This window comes from Sinohyriopsis cumingii, chromosome 18 (assembly GCF_028554795.1).
Source record: "Sinohyriopsis cumingii isolate HCF-2022 chromosome 18, ASM2855479v2, whole genome shotgun sequence".
In the NCBI taxonomy this organism is placed as follows: domain Eukaryota; kingdom Metazoa; phylum Mollusca; class Bivalvia; order Unionida; family Unionidae; genus Sinohyriopsis; species Sinohyriopsis cumingii.
The window spans coordinates 75,396,330-75,411,292 of record NC_142978.1 but is presented as its reverse complement, the minus strand read 5'-3'; the positions used below and the strand labels follow the sequence as shown (position 1 = coordinate 75,411,292).

Below are 14,963 nucleotides of genomic sequence, written 5' to 3'. Positions count from 1 at the left end.
TTCTATCAGTGATGAATACATTTGACCTAGATTTTCAGCCTTTACCAGTTAGTGCATTTGATGTGATAATAAACGAAGAAATGTCAGTTTCTTTTGGCCTTGTGACTCCAAGGAGATTGCGCACAGGTAGGTCATGGGAGTCCTGCATAAGTGCAGCGCTTAAGGTACTTCTGAACAGAGCATCCAGAGCTGGTCTCGGGAAACAGATCCCTGGATTGTGTATTATCAATCACCTTTTTGCAATGGAAATAATGAACTACATTTTGAAATCAGAAAAGAAAAGAGTGAGTGATGTTATGAAGGAGCTGCTTAATTCACCTATAGTCAGATCTAGAAATATGACACAAACACAAGTAGTGAAAATTGTCAAGGATGTTTTGAAGAAACGTGACAATTCAGAGAATGGAATGCATGAGAAATTCTCTCCTATTGTGACGTTCATTGAGAAAGAAGAGGGGCAAGACAAAGCAGCCGAAGTTTTGAAAATGGGTTTTGAAATGACAAATGATCCAATGATTGCGCAGCAGCTGTCAAGGTTATTCATACACTGTAAAAACTGGGAAGAGGCGAAGAAATACGCAGAAGAAGCAACCAGGCTGAAGCCACAAAATTCATTTTTGTGGGATACATTTGGACAGGTCCACAAATCACAAGTCTTGGACTGCATAGATCATTGTATGAAAACAGGTGAGAAATTGGGACCACAGGATGCAACATGTATGGTCAAGATAGCACTTGAAGCAATAGATAAATTCAAAGAGGAGCAGAGGATAAGTGAACAAGAAAAAATAACACCTCAAAACAACAGTGGCTTTGTTGCAGAGTTACGGGTCACAAACATGCTTCTTGACTTATTTATGCAGTTTTCGTTTTATCCTGGGGAGACAAAAGTTCATAAATTTCTCATTGACAGGAAATATGTTCCACCAGAATTTAAGCATTTTGGAGATGAGATTTTAGCTCGCCTGAAAAGTCTTCACATTGCTGTTGATGATACTATGAGAAACTTGGAAGAAAAACAGAATCACGTGAAAGATGAAACTGTTAATGTTTACAAACACAGAGAGCAACATTTGTTTAGGAACCAGGTCATAAAACTAAGAGAAAATCTGGACAATTACTTTGGAGAAAATAATGATGACATTCCACCTCAGTTAGTATCAGTAGACGACCAAAATGCCTACAGAACACGGCGTATGAAACAATTAGGCGGTAGAAGTTTGTCAGCCATGCTTCGCCTACCTAAAATGAGCGACGATTCACAGAAGTTGGCCATACTGAAAAATATCATGGCTCTAGCAGAGAAAAACTTGTTTTCAAGCCGTACCAAAGACCTAGACTATGTGATATACATTGGAGCTATCATAGCCATGAAGTCTTTAAAACTGAAGGCCCCACCATCGAATGCGGAGTTCGAGTACAATCATCTCTTGCACCTTAGTGAAAAACTCTTTGATATTGGAGTGCATGATAGAGCATATTTAGAAACTTTTCTGTATATGGTCATGCTACATTGGCCAACAGAGAACAGAAAGGGTTTTAAGCCACTTTGTTCCATTTCAAAGCTAACAGATGCAATAAAAAAATGGAAAGATGCTTTCTATAAGAAGCACCCACGTCAGCAGCCGGACGGCAGCATTTACTATGGCCACAGAAAGAAGGATACTACCTATTTTTTCCTCAGTAAGGGGGTCGGTCTGGATGAGATTATGTACTACGAAGAGCTGCACAAAGGAGGTAAATTCATCCGAGGTGATGCTGTTTGGAGAACTCCCATTGCTAAAGAGCAACTGCAGAGGTTGACAGGAACGCTTACAAGTGAGGTTACAGAAGTACTTGTCCAGGTAAGTTTGCCAATATAATTGCTTAATATGCTTGTTGGGGCTGATAAAAATAAACTAGATTTATGTACAAGAAATGATACATTGTTACAGGAGTACTCATTTAAATTTATACAGTATAGCCTTCATCATTAATCATGAGATTTAGCATCTCCTTGTCATAGTTCGGAATCGGTCATGTTGATTGAAATCAATAGTCCATATGTTGTCCTTTCCTGTTTCATTGTAGCATTAATTAACGGATAGCTTTACTGTATTTGTGTGACACTATATAATGCTACTGGGTAAATCAAAGGCTGAAATTGATTTACTGATGTATGTTTAAGATATGATTGTGATTGTTGTTAATTCAGTATGAACTACATGTACTGTCAAACTGCAGGTTCTTTGTTCTACGTTGCTGACTCACTGTAAGTTTAATATGCATCAGTGGATCTGTCAAAGCATACTGTTCCCACATGTGTTTAAATCTGCCTTCACCTGTCTGTTAGCATTGGGTAGAGTCTTTGTAAACTTTAGTAATATTAGAATACTTGTTATGTACACTGATGTATCCTACTTTTAAATTCGGTAGCTACATTCCTTCAGCGCACTCTGCAGCAAAATAAATGACATGAATGCATGTACTATACAGATTTCCTTGTGGTTGCACATCTGATCTCTTAGACATGTTTATAGCAGTGTACACACATTGTGCATTTCCATAATTTTTTTTCCTCCAAGGAATTAGCTCAATGCAGTTGTTCTGCAGTTATTAGTTTCAGACATAATCACACAAAGGATGTGTGTGAGTGTTTTGCTGAAGTAAGCAGTTTTCATGATACTGGCCCCTTACTGATCAATCTGAACATAATTATTTACACAGTTAAGTCAATCAGAGTATGTTTAGATATGAAAGCATTTTTAGATACAGCTTGAATCAAGAATGAGAATCTGCTTTTTTGGTTTCTTAGTTGTACATTAGCAAATAAATGGTAAAAACTACTTGCTTTTATTTTGTGTATGATAATAATAAAAATACTTTATTTATAGAGGGTGACTCATTAGTCAAGGACTATTCTCCCTTGAGGCCCTATTAAAGAGAGTATAACAATGCACATTATATGAAGATAGCAATAATTGCTGTTTATTTTAACACGTTTAGTATTAAAATACTAAATTCCATTATCTATTAGAAGCACATACATGCTCGTGATATCCCGTCTTAAATACCAGATTATTGGAAGCTCATTTTAAATTGCTCTGTTCTTGGTTTTGGTGCTACAAGGTTTCCATGTGATATTGATCTCAACTGGTATCGTGTTGAAAAAGGCCTGAATAAGTCCTGAGATACTCTGGTGCCATTCCATGTAGACATTTATATACAAGAACTGCTTTGTGAAAATCTATCCTGTCATATAATGTGAACCATTTGAGTTCTGTAAATAATGCTTTTGAGGGATGATCAATAGATACATCTAAAATTACGCGTGCTGCTCGTTTCTGAAGTTTATAAACCCTGTCAAGCTCAGATTGTTGGAAGTATATATGAGTTGTTAAGTATAGATTTAGAGTTTCCACAGGTAAATATTTCTTGATTCTGCTGAGTAGGACAATTTTGGATGACATTGTTTTACAAAGTTTATCAATATGGTCATTCCATAATAAATAATTATATACGGTCACACCTACAAACTTTTCATGTGAATTGTGATGTATGAAAATAAACCATGTTTATACATAATAATTGATTAATTAGACATGGGCTTCTGATTATACTTGATAACTCTTGGGATTAAGCACAAGATTTGGCATCTCTTTGGCTTTGTGTGGAACTGGCCTTCTTAACTGCAGTCAGCCGTTACTTTCCCACCATACTTAATGAGACAATGCCATTGGACTGAATCATATTTGTAACACTGCTGGTGTTAGATTATGTGTAGGTTTACTAGTCTGCTGGTGTTAGATTATGTTTAGGTTTACTAGTCTGCTGGTGTTAGATTATGTGTAGGTTTACTAGTCTGCTGGTGTTAGATTATGTGTAGGTTTACTAGTCTGCTGGTGTTAGATTATGTTTAGGTTTACTAGTCTGCTGGTGTTAGATTATGTGTAGGTTTACTAGTCTGCTGGTGTTAGATTATGTTTAGGTTTACTAGTCTGCTGGTGTTAGATTATGTGTAGGTTTACTAGTCTGCTGGTGTTAGATTATGTGTAGGTTTACTAGTCTGCTGGTGTTAGATTATGTGTAGGTTTACTAGTCTGCTGGTGTTAGATTATGTGTAGGTTTACTAGTCTGCTGGTGTTAGATTATGTGTAGGTTTACTAGTCTGCTGGTGTTAGATTATGTTTAGGTTTACTAGTCTGCTGGTGTTAGATTATGTGTAGGTTTACTAGTCTGCTGGTGTTAGATTATGTGTAGGTTTACTAGTCTGCTGGTGTTAGATTATGTGTAGGTTTACTAGTCTGCTGGTGTTAGATTATGTGTAGGTTTACTAGTCTGCTGGTGTTAGATTATGTTTAGGCTTACTAGTCTGCTGGTGTTAGATTATGTTTAGGCTTACTAGTCTGCTGGTGTTAGATTGATTATGTTCTGGTATTGCTATTTACCCTTGCCATCTGCCTGTATTGCTATGCAAGTAAATGGTAAAAATTATTTGGTTGTGTTTTGTGTATAAAATGCAAATTTAAGTACTTGGTCTCATCATAAATTAGATCATGTAAACTGTTCAATACTTAATATTTATGTACACGAATAAATGTGAAACCAGGGGTTCATCGACACCTTATATCATAGTTACTGACACAGGAGAGCATCACAAGCCATTGGTAAATGATCGAAAGGACTATGTTCACTTCATCCTCTCAATGGTCTTAACAGCTGATAAAACAAAAATTTTCATGGATAGTCTTATATCTGTCATGGATGCTACAGTACCAAAAAAGTTCAAATAGATATGCAAGATGTATGCTTGTGCTGACATTATGTTACACTTTGGTTTAAACAATATTAATTTACCATAAATGTCATCGTAGGATGTACATCAAATCAAACAATAGATACGGATGATTGAGCAACAAGCATAAGCTTATTTCAAGCTCTCTCCTTAATAACAATAATTTTTTAATTATTTTATAATGTGGCTGTTGTGAATAATGAGGCATAATATTGCAAACAATGAAAGATGCTAATGTGATATTAATAAAAGTAAAACATTTTAAATACAATAATATAATCATGTCAGACAGTGACAAAGAAGTGTTTATGGCAGAGACATGCTACTGCAAACATGCAGATCAATAAAGTAGGAGAAAGGAAAACAAAATATAAAGATGTCAGTGCTTATGGAATGGGAGAGAGTAGATACAGGACTTTTAACTTGATCTTGGGAGGTATATGTTTAGGCTGGAGATGTAACAGCTAAAAGTGAAAACATCTGTACTGATCAGACAAATCTTTTAGATGTAATTATTTACCTATGAAATTGCCTTGAGCATTTTCTCATTGACCTCGGCTGATTGCAAGATGTTACCCATTAATCACTAAATTTGTCTGTGGTATGGGGCAGTATTCCCATTGTTCGGTTTCTGAGAGTAACATTTATACAGTCTAAGAGAAAATGCTTTGCGGTTTCTCATTCACTGCATGAACATCAATTGTTAGGTGACATGTTTTGTGAAAAGATTATCATTTAATGAAGTACAACCAAGCTGAAAACTTCCATAAAAAGAATAGTCCATTCTGGACCATACTTTGGTAAAATTTAATTTTGGTATAGATTTATCTTGGTGAAGGGCATTTGGAGGTTTGTTTCATCACGAAGTTGTCTATTACGCATCTTCTGGACACTTGTTGGAATCAAAGCCTACATGCATCATGGAGCCATACCATGATACATGTTTTTAGAAAAAATTTATTCTATGTTTGTGGTGCCTTGCTGGAAGTTTTTTCTTTTCTTGTCTCCACCAAAATTCTAGTATATGATTTAGACTTTGTTGTCCAACTAACGACTCTACTTTATTTGGCTTATATTGTTCTATTTAATCTATTTCATACTGGGAGCAGTTGTCCCAGATAGTATATACATGCTCTAAAAGAGGTCTTACAGAGGTGAAAATCAAGTTCTAATGACTTTCTATCAAATTTAAATATCAAACTTCACAGTATGTCTAACCTTTTCCACGTTTGTAGTTATTTCATGTATATGTATATATGCCAAGCTAGAGATTGGTTTAAATTTAGGCCTAAGTTTTTATGCATGGTGCCTAATAGCCATATCATTCATTTACAGTTGTGTGTGTTGTTCTCTTTGAGATTTTCTGGATATGGTCAAATGATTCGGTTTTGTTTGAATTAAAATGGACTAACCACCATTGATTTACCCATAAATTAATTTTAAGTAGGTCTTCATTCAAAAGATCAACAACCAGGGTTGGGCCCTCAACAGTAATTGACAACAATGGACCGAATATTAGTCACTTAGTTAATTAAGTTAAAAATAACAATGGTCCAAGTATAGATCCCTGTGGCACACCAGCTCTGACATACTGTTGGTCTGTACAACTTTTTGTATTCTGTTTAAGAGATAATTTTCCAACCATTCCAACAGTCTGTTACCAACCCCAATATTTATTAATTTATGAATTAAGCCTTTGTGCCAGACTTTGTTGAAGACCTTACTAATATCTCAAAATAATACTCTAATTTTGTTGTCTTTGTCAATCACCTCATAGAAAATATTGTATGTATCACACAGTAGTAAAAAAGCAGAGTCTAGCATGTTACAGGATGAAATGTAGTAAAATGCTGAAAAATGCAATTTTTGACAGAAATATCACCTTCTGTGGACTTAATTAAAATACAATGCAAGAATATTATTAGGCAAAATTAAAGGCAGCATTAAAACATATTGATCTGGTAGGAATATTATTAATTAGGATATGTGTAGAAAATGTAAAATTAAAATAGCCCAATATCTTTGCAGTATATTGAACAGTCTGCAGAAATTTATATGGAAGAATGCATTGTGAGCTAAATTCTTTAGTAAAATTTGTGGGTCGTTGTATGCATCATCGGGTACCCATTTGAACATTTTTGGTACTGTGACTGTAACATTCCATAAAAAATATAAAACTATCCATGAAAATTTGTTTTACCAGCTGTTAATACTATTTAGAGGGTGAAATGAACAAACTCCTTAATGTTATTTAACAATGCATTGTGAGCTATGGTGATGAGTACAATGTGTAGGTAGCTGTATATGATACATGCCAGACCTTCATTAAATATCCAGTTTGTTTGAGATGACAGAATCTACAGCTATTTATATGCATTGAATCTTTGTAATTATATTAGTCCAAGAAGAGATGAGAAACTTAAATAATTATCACAATTCCCTTTAAGATGTTAATTTGAGGTTTACCATTTTCAAGTATATGGCAAGTCTACATTTGAGAAAACAAAAGTGAAGAGAAAACTCATGCATATCTGATACATGTACATAGTGGAACAGTATCATTTACACAGCTCAAAGAGTGTCACAGGTCTTTGAATGGGTACAATGGCAATCAATAGAACAGTGGGTTGGCACTTCGAATCATGTTGGAAACCTTTTTTGTTTCTTCAAAATGAGGAAATATTTTGAGCTGTCAGCTTGCTGAAAATAAATGTGTAAATAACATATTCAAATTGTGAATGTTATCCTTGTGCCCCCTTTCTGCTCTCTCTCTCTCTCCTATAATATTTCATTATTACATTTTGCTTAATTACTGTCATGTTGAAAGCAATACTTGTATCATGCAGGGAGTGGACCATTTAACTTATTAGAATATTCTGGCAGTAGAATAAGTTTGAACTAAATTAAATGCAAGCATTCCTGAAGAGAATTTAATATACTGAAATTCTGTATAAGAGAGAGACTGAGATGTCTCCCTTTCTTCCTGCTCCACTTTCTTAGACCTCTCCTGAAATAACATCTTTGACAGATGTCACTTCTAGGTGTATAAGCATTAATCTGTTTATTATTTCTGTCAGCATACCCTGCTCCTTGTTTTTGTATCAGTATTTTTCTGTACTTCTTTCTGAAGGAGCACATACATGGCTAGCGTTGTCAGCTTGAATATGTTGGGAAACTGATCTTTGTCACCCAGAGAATAAGCTACATTGGTTTCTGATTGGTGTTTATTGTTTAACCTGGACCGGAACAAGTAATAACAAATGAAAATTCAGTGTAACATATTTCACCATGCAACACACCAGTAGCATAGCTCTCAAATCGACCAATGGAGTCCAGATACAATTCAAAGTAGAAACTTTGTGTGAAAGTGGTTATTAAATTGATAAGTAAAGTACTTCATTACACATGTGGAACATGTTTGGAATGTACATTGAACATACTTCAGGTTAAGAAAAATAGCATGGAAGGGGAGGGGGCAGATTACGAACCATGTCATTTTGTGTTAACTTGTAGATGGCAAATGGGTATTCTCAAATAGTCTTTTTCATTTTTACTAATAAACATGAGTGGCTATTACTGCAAATGCTGTTTCAGATGAATTATAATTTTACAGAATAACAAGGCAACTAATCATAATTATTCATGACTGCTGAAGACTAAAACAACATGCATACATTAAGTACCACTTTGTATCGATTCTCCGTCTCTTGCATCGATATGTGTATAGTCATGACTGCTTTAGACTAAAATAACGCACATATGGTAAGTATCTTTTTGTATTGATTTTCCATCTCTTGTATCGATATGTATCATTTCAGCAAAAGTATCAATGCATCGATATATCAATATGATGAACAATAATCCAGGGCTTGCAGGGACCTGAGCTTTCAGGTCAAATACACGCAAAATTATCAAAGGACGCGCCGTTTCTTCCTGCGACGCATCCCTATGACACACTTCATTTTCCCCCAGGATGCTCCTCCATTTGATATTCTGGTCAGCCATGGCCAATCTACAGAGTAGCTGAAGGCTACGGGGCCCCGAGTGGCCGAGTGGTCTAAAGCGCTCTTCGTTACGGATCACTGCCATCTCACCTCTGTCTGCGGCGGTTCGAGTCTAAGATTCAGCCAATGTGGGCATGTGAGAAAGCCTGCCAGTAGCTTCTCGTGGGTCGGTGGTTCTTTCCGGAGTTTTCCTGGGTTCTTCCTCCACCATTAATACTGGCCGCCATGTATAGCCTATCGTGCTGAAAAATGGCGTTAAACCCCACAACAACAACAACAGCTGAAGGCTAGACAAGAGTAAACAGGCCTGAAGTCAGCTTGACTAATGAACAGTTACTCATTATCATTGTAATTATTTTCTGACAAGGACAGCCCCTCTGAATGCGACTCTGACATGCTTCAAAAAAGCTATGCTCTGTGGAGTTTGTATGTAAGAACCTGCAACTGAATGGCTATCAGCTATAGCTCGTACTAGGCAAGCTGCCCGCAGGTTTACTGATTAGAGAGGAAATCTACACTTTCGGAGACAACAGGTAATGTGTAGTGGAATGGCAACAAAGTATAAGAAATATTTACAGAATATAGAAAAAAAGCAGAACACTGACCAATTTTTAAAATCTCCGCAACTTGTGCAAGTATATTATGATAACAAGAACCTTGTCTGAAACAAGTAACAACAAAATGTCTTAACTAGAGAAATAATTTAGTAATGCGGAGAGTAGAGACGAAAGATGGACCATTTCTTGAATGCACATATCCAGAGGGAATTTTAGAAATCATTATGATAGATATTCCACCGGAACAGAGACCAACAATGGGAGAGACTATGATGGCCCTAGATTTGAGAAACTCTAATTCCTTAAATCTAGGAGAGGCAGTGAACAGAAATGGAAACAGAAGAAACATTAAAGACCTAAAGAACAACAATAGTACCGTATGGATGCATGAAGATAGGAGGAGAAACAGTCAACATCAAAGAACCAACGCCAATAATGAGAAGAAAAAAAAAGAACTACATATAAAAAACCTGCCTTTTGTGATTCCACTGAGAGTTACAGTAGAATGTTTCAAACAAAACTTCAGTATCAAAACTGTCAAGGCCAGAATGGGGACCCACAGAGGATACTGAATAAAGAATTCGGTGAGGATACTATAAATAGAGAAGGAGATAAAAATGAAACCTGTATTTTTCTTACATGGCTTCTAAGTAAAAACCTGGTACAAAAGATGCATTTATCATAGAAAATGCAAGCGCTGCGGAAACACAGGGCATGCACTTAATAAAGGACAAATGTAGAAACAGATGGGAAATAAGAAGTAAGAACAGTAGAGAGACAAGAACAAATCCACACAAGCGAGCTGGTTATATACCCAAAACAAAAATCTCCAGAACCAGCAAAAACAGAAGAACTGAAGGGATCAAACAAAATCCCAGCCATGCCCCAGACAAGAAAAGAACTACTAACCAAATTGAGGCGGCGGCCGCGGGAGAGGACATAACAGAGAAAAACAAGAAGACCTGGAATGAGACCGTGAAGCAGGAAAAGTACAAATTTGCTCAAAGAAAAGGAAGCGATGTCAGCAGAAATAGAAAAGGGAAGTGGAATTGAAAAGAACAGAAGGAAGCGGGAAGAAATGAGAGTCTCAATACCAAAATACCAAGTCAAACTTTGATGAAGAACTAGAGGAAACCTACTATGAGTGCAATGATATTTATATTGAGAACGGAATAACATAAAGGTAAAACTAATGAGAAAAAGAAGAAATAACAAAAGAGGGAAAACCAAGGGAAAAAGATCATAACAAAAGGATATAACGGAGAGAGAGGCAAAGAGAAAGAGAACAGCACTCATGCAACCATCTTAAAATGATAATGGAAAAGGAATAACTACTTAAACTTGAGGACCGCTCCAGTGGCCTAGTGGTTAGAGTGTCCACCTCGGATGCAGGAGGTCGTGGGTTCGATCCCCGGCTGAGTCATACCAGAGACTTAAAAAATGATACTAACAGCTGCCTCGCTTGGCGTTCAGCATTAAGAGGTTAGTGTTAGGACTGGTCGGCCTGGTGTCAGGATAATGTGACTGTGTGGGACATGATGCTACATGTCTGCGGCATGATGCATCAGTGCTAGACATCACTATAAAACTGCCACATTGCAGACATCGTAGCGATATGACTGAAAAATTGTTAAAGCTTTGTTAAAAATCAAAATCACATCACATCACTTAAACTTGAAATGGAGCCTGACTGAAACGAATCACATACCAATAATAACATTGTGTTTCCAAATTATACTTTAATGCAGTCTTGCAAGACTTTCGGGCAAAGGTCACCAATCTTTGAAAACAGGCTCAGGGGTGTAAGGGAAGGAAATCTGTCCAACAGGAAAATGCCAGAAGGGAGGGGAGTTCTGAACTGAAACCACAAGGCTATACAATTTGGATACCTAGGAAAATAATATAGAGAAACCTCAAAGATAAATTTTCTTTAAAAAATGCAATGACTTCATGCATTTTGGACGTACATTGATGGGGCATTTCATTTTCTATCCAGCCATATAGATGCATGCTGGGAAGGACTAAGGGGTACCCACAAATACATTGGAATCGATTGGCAAATAAACGATGCCCTATTTTGTTGTAACTGTGTTCATATTAGATTGGTGACAATAAATATATTAATATGAATAATAATCAAAGTTTGATTTGGACAATATTGTTAAATCGTTGATATGCAATAATAATAATAATAATAATAATTTTTTTAATGTAGATTTAACAATTTTTCATACATATCACTATGATGTCTGCAGTGTGGCAGTTTATAGTCATGCCTAGCACTGGGGCTTCTTGTCGCAGACATGTACCCAGTCACGTTATCTTAACACCAGGCCAACCAGACCTAACACTAACCTCTTAATAAAGAGCATCTAGCGATGTAGCTGTTAGTATTATTTTTGTCTTTGGTATGACTCAGCAATGGTTTAAACCCATGACCTCCCACATCCAAGGCGGATGCTCTAACCACTAGGCCACCAGAGCGGTCTCATAATAATAATAATAGTAATAATACAAATAACCGCTATTATGTGTGATTTATACTGGGCACTACGGTATCACTAGAGACTTTTTAGAGGTGTGCAGAAAAGTATGTTGTAAAATGTATTCTGCAAAAAGTTTTCATTTTTCGGGGAACTTAGTTGTGATGAAAGTAAACCAAGAAAAAGAACCCCCTCATTTTCATAATAAAGTCACACAAATACATCCTTCCTTTGTGAGGTGTTGTGATGGAGAGAAGAACGAAGATTCCCTCACGTGACTGAAGGCTATCTCACTATGGAAGCATGCCATGCTTGAGGTACGTTAGTAGTATATGGGGTCACCCTAGCGTCAAGTGGACTTACCATGCAAAAACAGTCGATTCACTCTGGCGTCAAGGGGAATTTAACATGGGAAATTTTAACATGGATGGAACTGTAGAGCGTCAAGGGGAATTGAACATGGAAATTGAACAGGACCGGTACTTTAACGTCAATGGGACTTTAACGTTAAAATATGGGGTTTGCACTTTGTCGTAAATGGAAATTGAACATGGGAATGTCACCTGGATGTCAATGGGAATTGAACTTTGGGTGACGTCATGAGGTTTATAGGGTCAAAACATTTTATAGGGATTTTAATGTATTTGTAAGGACAAAGGGTAGATAGGGACAAACATACAAATACACATTTAAACACACAGAAAAGACGACAGAAATGTTCTAAAACAAACCTCACAGAGAGAATAATGGCTCAAAAAAGAAAAGTCTATTGTATGGGTTCAAAACATTTATTCAAGTATATACATGGGCTCTCTGGCCTGTGCTTTGGTCTAAGCACTATCCATTTAATGCATAAACATTTCTACATCAAACAAACCTATTTACTAGTTATTTAGTTCTTGGCTCTAGTAAACCTGTTTACATTTAATGTTCATTTATAAGAAAAAGCTAACACAAAACAAGTAACATGCAATCAAATAGGACAAAGTTCATGTTTCTCTCTCTCTATTCGTCTCACACGTTGTTAAAAATCTGGTCAGCTAGCACTTGTGTCCCAGCGTAGATATTTCCCATCACTTAATCCGTTTCATTCATAAATCGGCTGTTATATCCATCGTGCTAGGTACACTTATCAGTAAGCAGATCAAGTGCAGTCATCGTCTTCTTCCCATGGAGGTACAATGTATACCATATGAATGGTTACTTTTCCTTCGTTGATGTCAAATTTTCCTCTCATCGACTGCACGTCTTCAATAGCCCTAAAAAGTTTGGACGAAGTTATTTCTGCAGGTGTGCTAAATCCGAGACATACAGGTGAGTTCAAACTGTCGCCATACATAGATAGGCTCAAACGACCTCGATCTTTGACTTGGCAATGACATTTGAGTTCCTCTAACAGTGAATCAAGTAGGTCCGTAATGAAACCTGCTACTTCCTCGGCTGAAATGTCAGACGAAGTCTCTAAATTTCACCGTGTAGGTGTAAGTTGTCGTTCTAAATTTTCTTGAGGTCGCTGTCTGAGTCATTTGGATGCTAAAATACTCCTGTAGGTCTACTGAATCATTTCCCTTCTTGGACGCACTTTGCTGTGACGGTATGGTAGTGAAAGAGGTCAGTGATGTTTGTTCCTTCTCTTTTTTCATCTGCGTAGAGTGATTCATCTTTCTCGTTGCTTGTCCTCGCAATGAAGTGTCGTTCTTGGAAGTCGTCCCTTTTTATACTGGGTGATATCAGTATGTCCATAAGGTAAAGTTTTGTGGTCTGGAAGTTTCACTAGCTGCACGTAGTTTGTCATGGCGTTAGTACATAAATAACTAAGATGTGTTACTGCATTGGTGATGTGATAGTGAGGCAAAGAATCACACCCGAGTTTCTCGTTGGACTTGAGTCTTACGCTCTATACTTGCTGTTTGAAGGGATTCATTTTTTCTCAGTTGGTCTTAGTAGTGACAATGAACTGTTGGTCTTAGACGTTGTCCTTTTTTATATGCTGACCAATATTGATGTGACCGTACGGCAAAGTAAAGTGGTTGGGAAGTCGCACTCGCTTCTGGTACACGATTTGATAGACTTTTTCCAAGGGTCGACTGACGATGTGGTGAGTGGGTAAACGTACAATCTTGTTCGGCTGGTAGGTGGTCACTTTAAAGTTTGCATCCTCTCCAGACTGCAATGCTTCTTTCAATACGCCAAAGTTGACCACACGACTGGTACGATAATTCAGAGTCAATCCTTTCACTTTACACTCCGTGTGCACTTCTCCTTGTGGGTCCCGGTATTCGTAGCCGTAATTTTTAGGACCGCCACTCGCGAAACTTAGAATCTTGTCGTCAGGATGTTCGTCTGACCAGGCTCCTAAACGGTCTCCTTCGATGTTAGGGTGTTGCTGACCCGGTCGATCGATGTAGATGCAACTGTCCGTGTCAAAGTACAGGACGCGATCCCCTAACAGTTCTAAAGCTTCGTACAATTTTAAGCGAGCATGAGCTGTCACGTAAGCCGCAATGATGACATTTCCAAAAGGGTCGTCTTGTACAAAGTCCAGATCTTCTTCGTAATTGACCAAGATTAAATCCTCTCGAACGACGTCCACGTGTTTCATGTATTTGGTTTTGTCGTGAATCATCTGGAAGTAGCGGGAAGGTTCTGTCAAATATTCCGTCTTGGGTAAACACGGTCGTTGTGCCATTTTACCCCACAAGCAATTTAACATCACTTTGGCAAACGATCGCCTGCCTTCGTTTTTCTCGATGTGGTCTAAAGTGATGCCTTCTTGTTCCCGGTATTTCTCTTTGAATTTTATTTGGTCTTCGGGAGTGTGACACCAGGAAGGATAGCCGCTGGCTTCTTGCTTCAGTTTCAAAAAGGCATCCACGTAGTCTGCGAAAATGCCTTTCTGAGTAGGGTCACCCTTGTGGTATTGTTGTGTCTTGGGAAAGTGGCAAATTTCGTACACTTCTAACAGTTGGTATCCCATGTCCAGAGCTTTGAACAATTCTACGCTGACCCAGGTTCCCGTCAAGGCCCGTTCTTCCTGGGTGTGCTGACAAGGCTGATCTTGGTTGCACGTTTCGGCACAAGTACGGCACAAGGGAAACATCAGTTTGCCTTGACAATGGTGAGGTAAGACGGGATGGTATAGGTT

At 37.5% G+C, this 14,963-nt stretch overlaps 1 protein-coding gene across 1 annotated transcript in view; it reads left to right on the top strand.

The window, feature by feature from the left end:
- LOC149777002 (sterile alpha motif domain-containing protein 9-like) overlaps positions 1-14,963 on the top strand; it is a 52,155-nt gene continuing 37,192 nt past the window's right edge. The window contains exon 1 of the mRNA XM_089941756.1: positions 1-1,844. Within this exon, the coding sequence (XP_089797882.1) occupies positions 12-1,844 (1,833 nt within the window). The 5' untranslated portion in view covers positions 1-11. The remainder of the gene's footprint in view (positions 1,845-14,963) is intronic.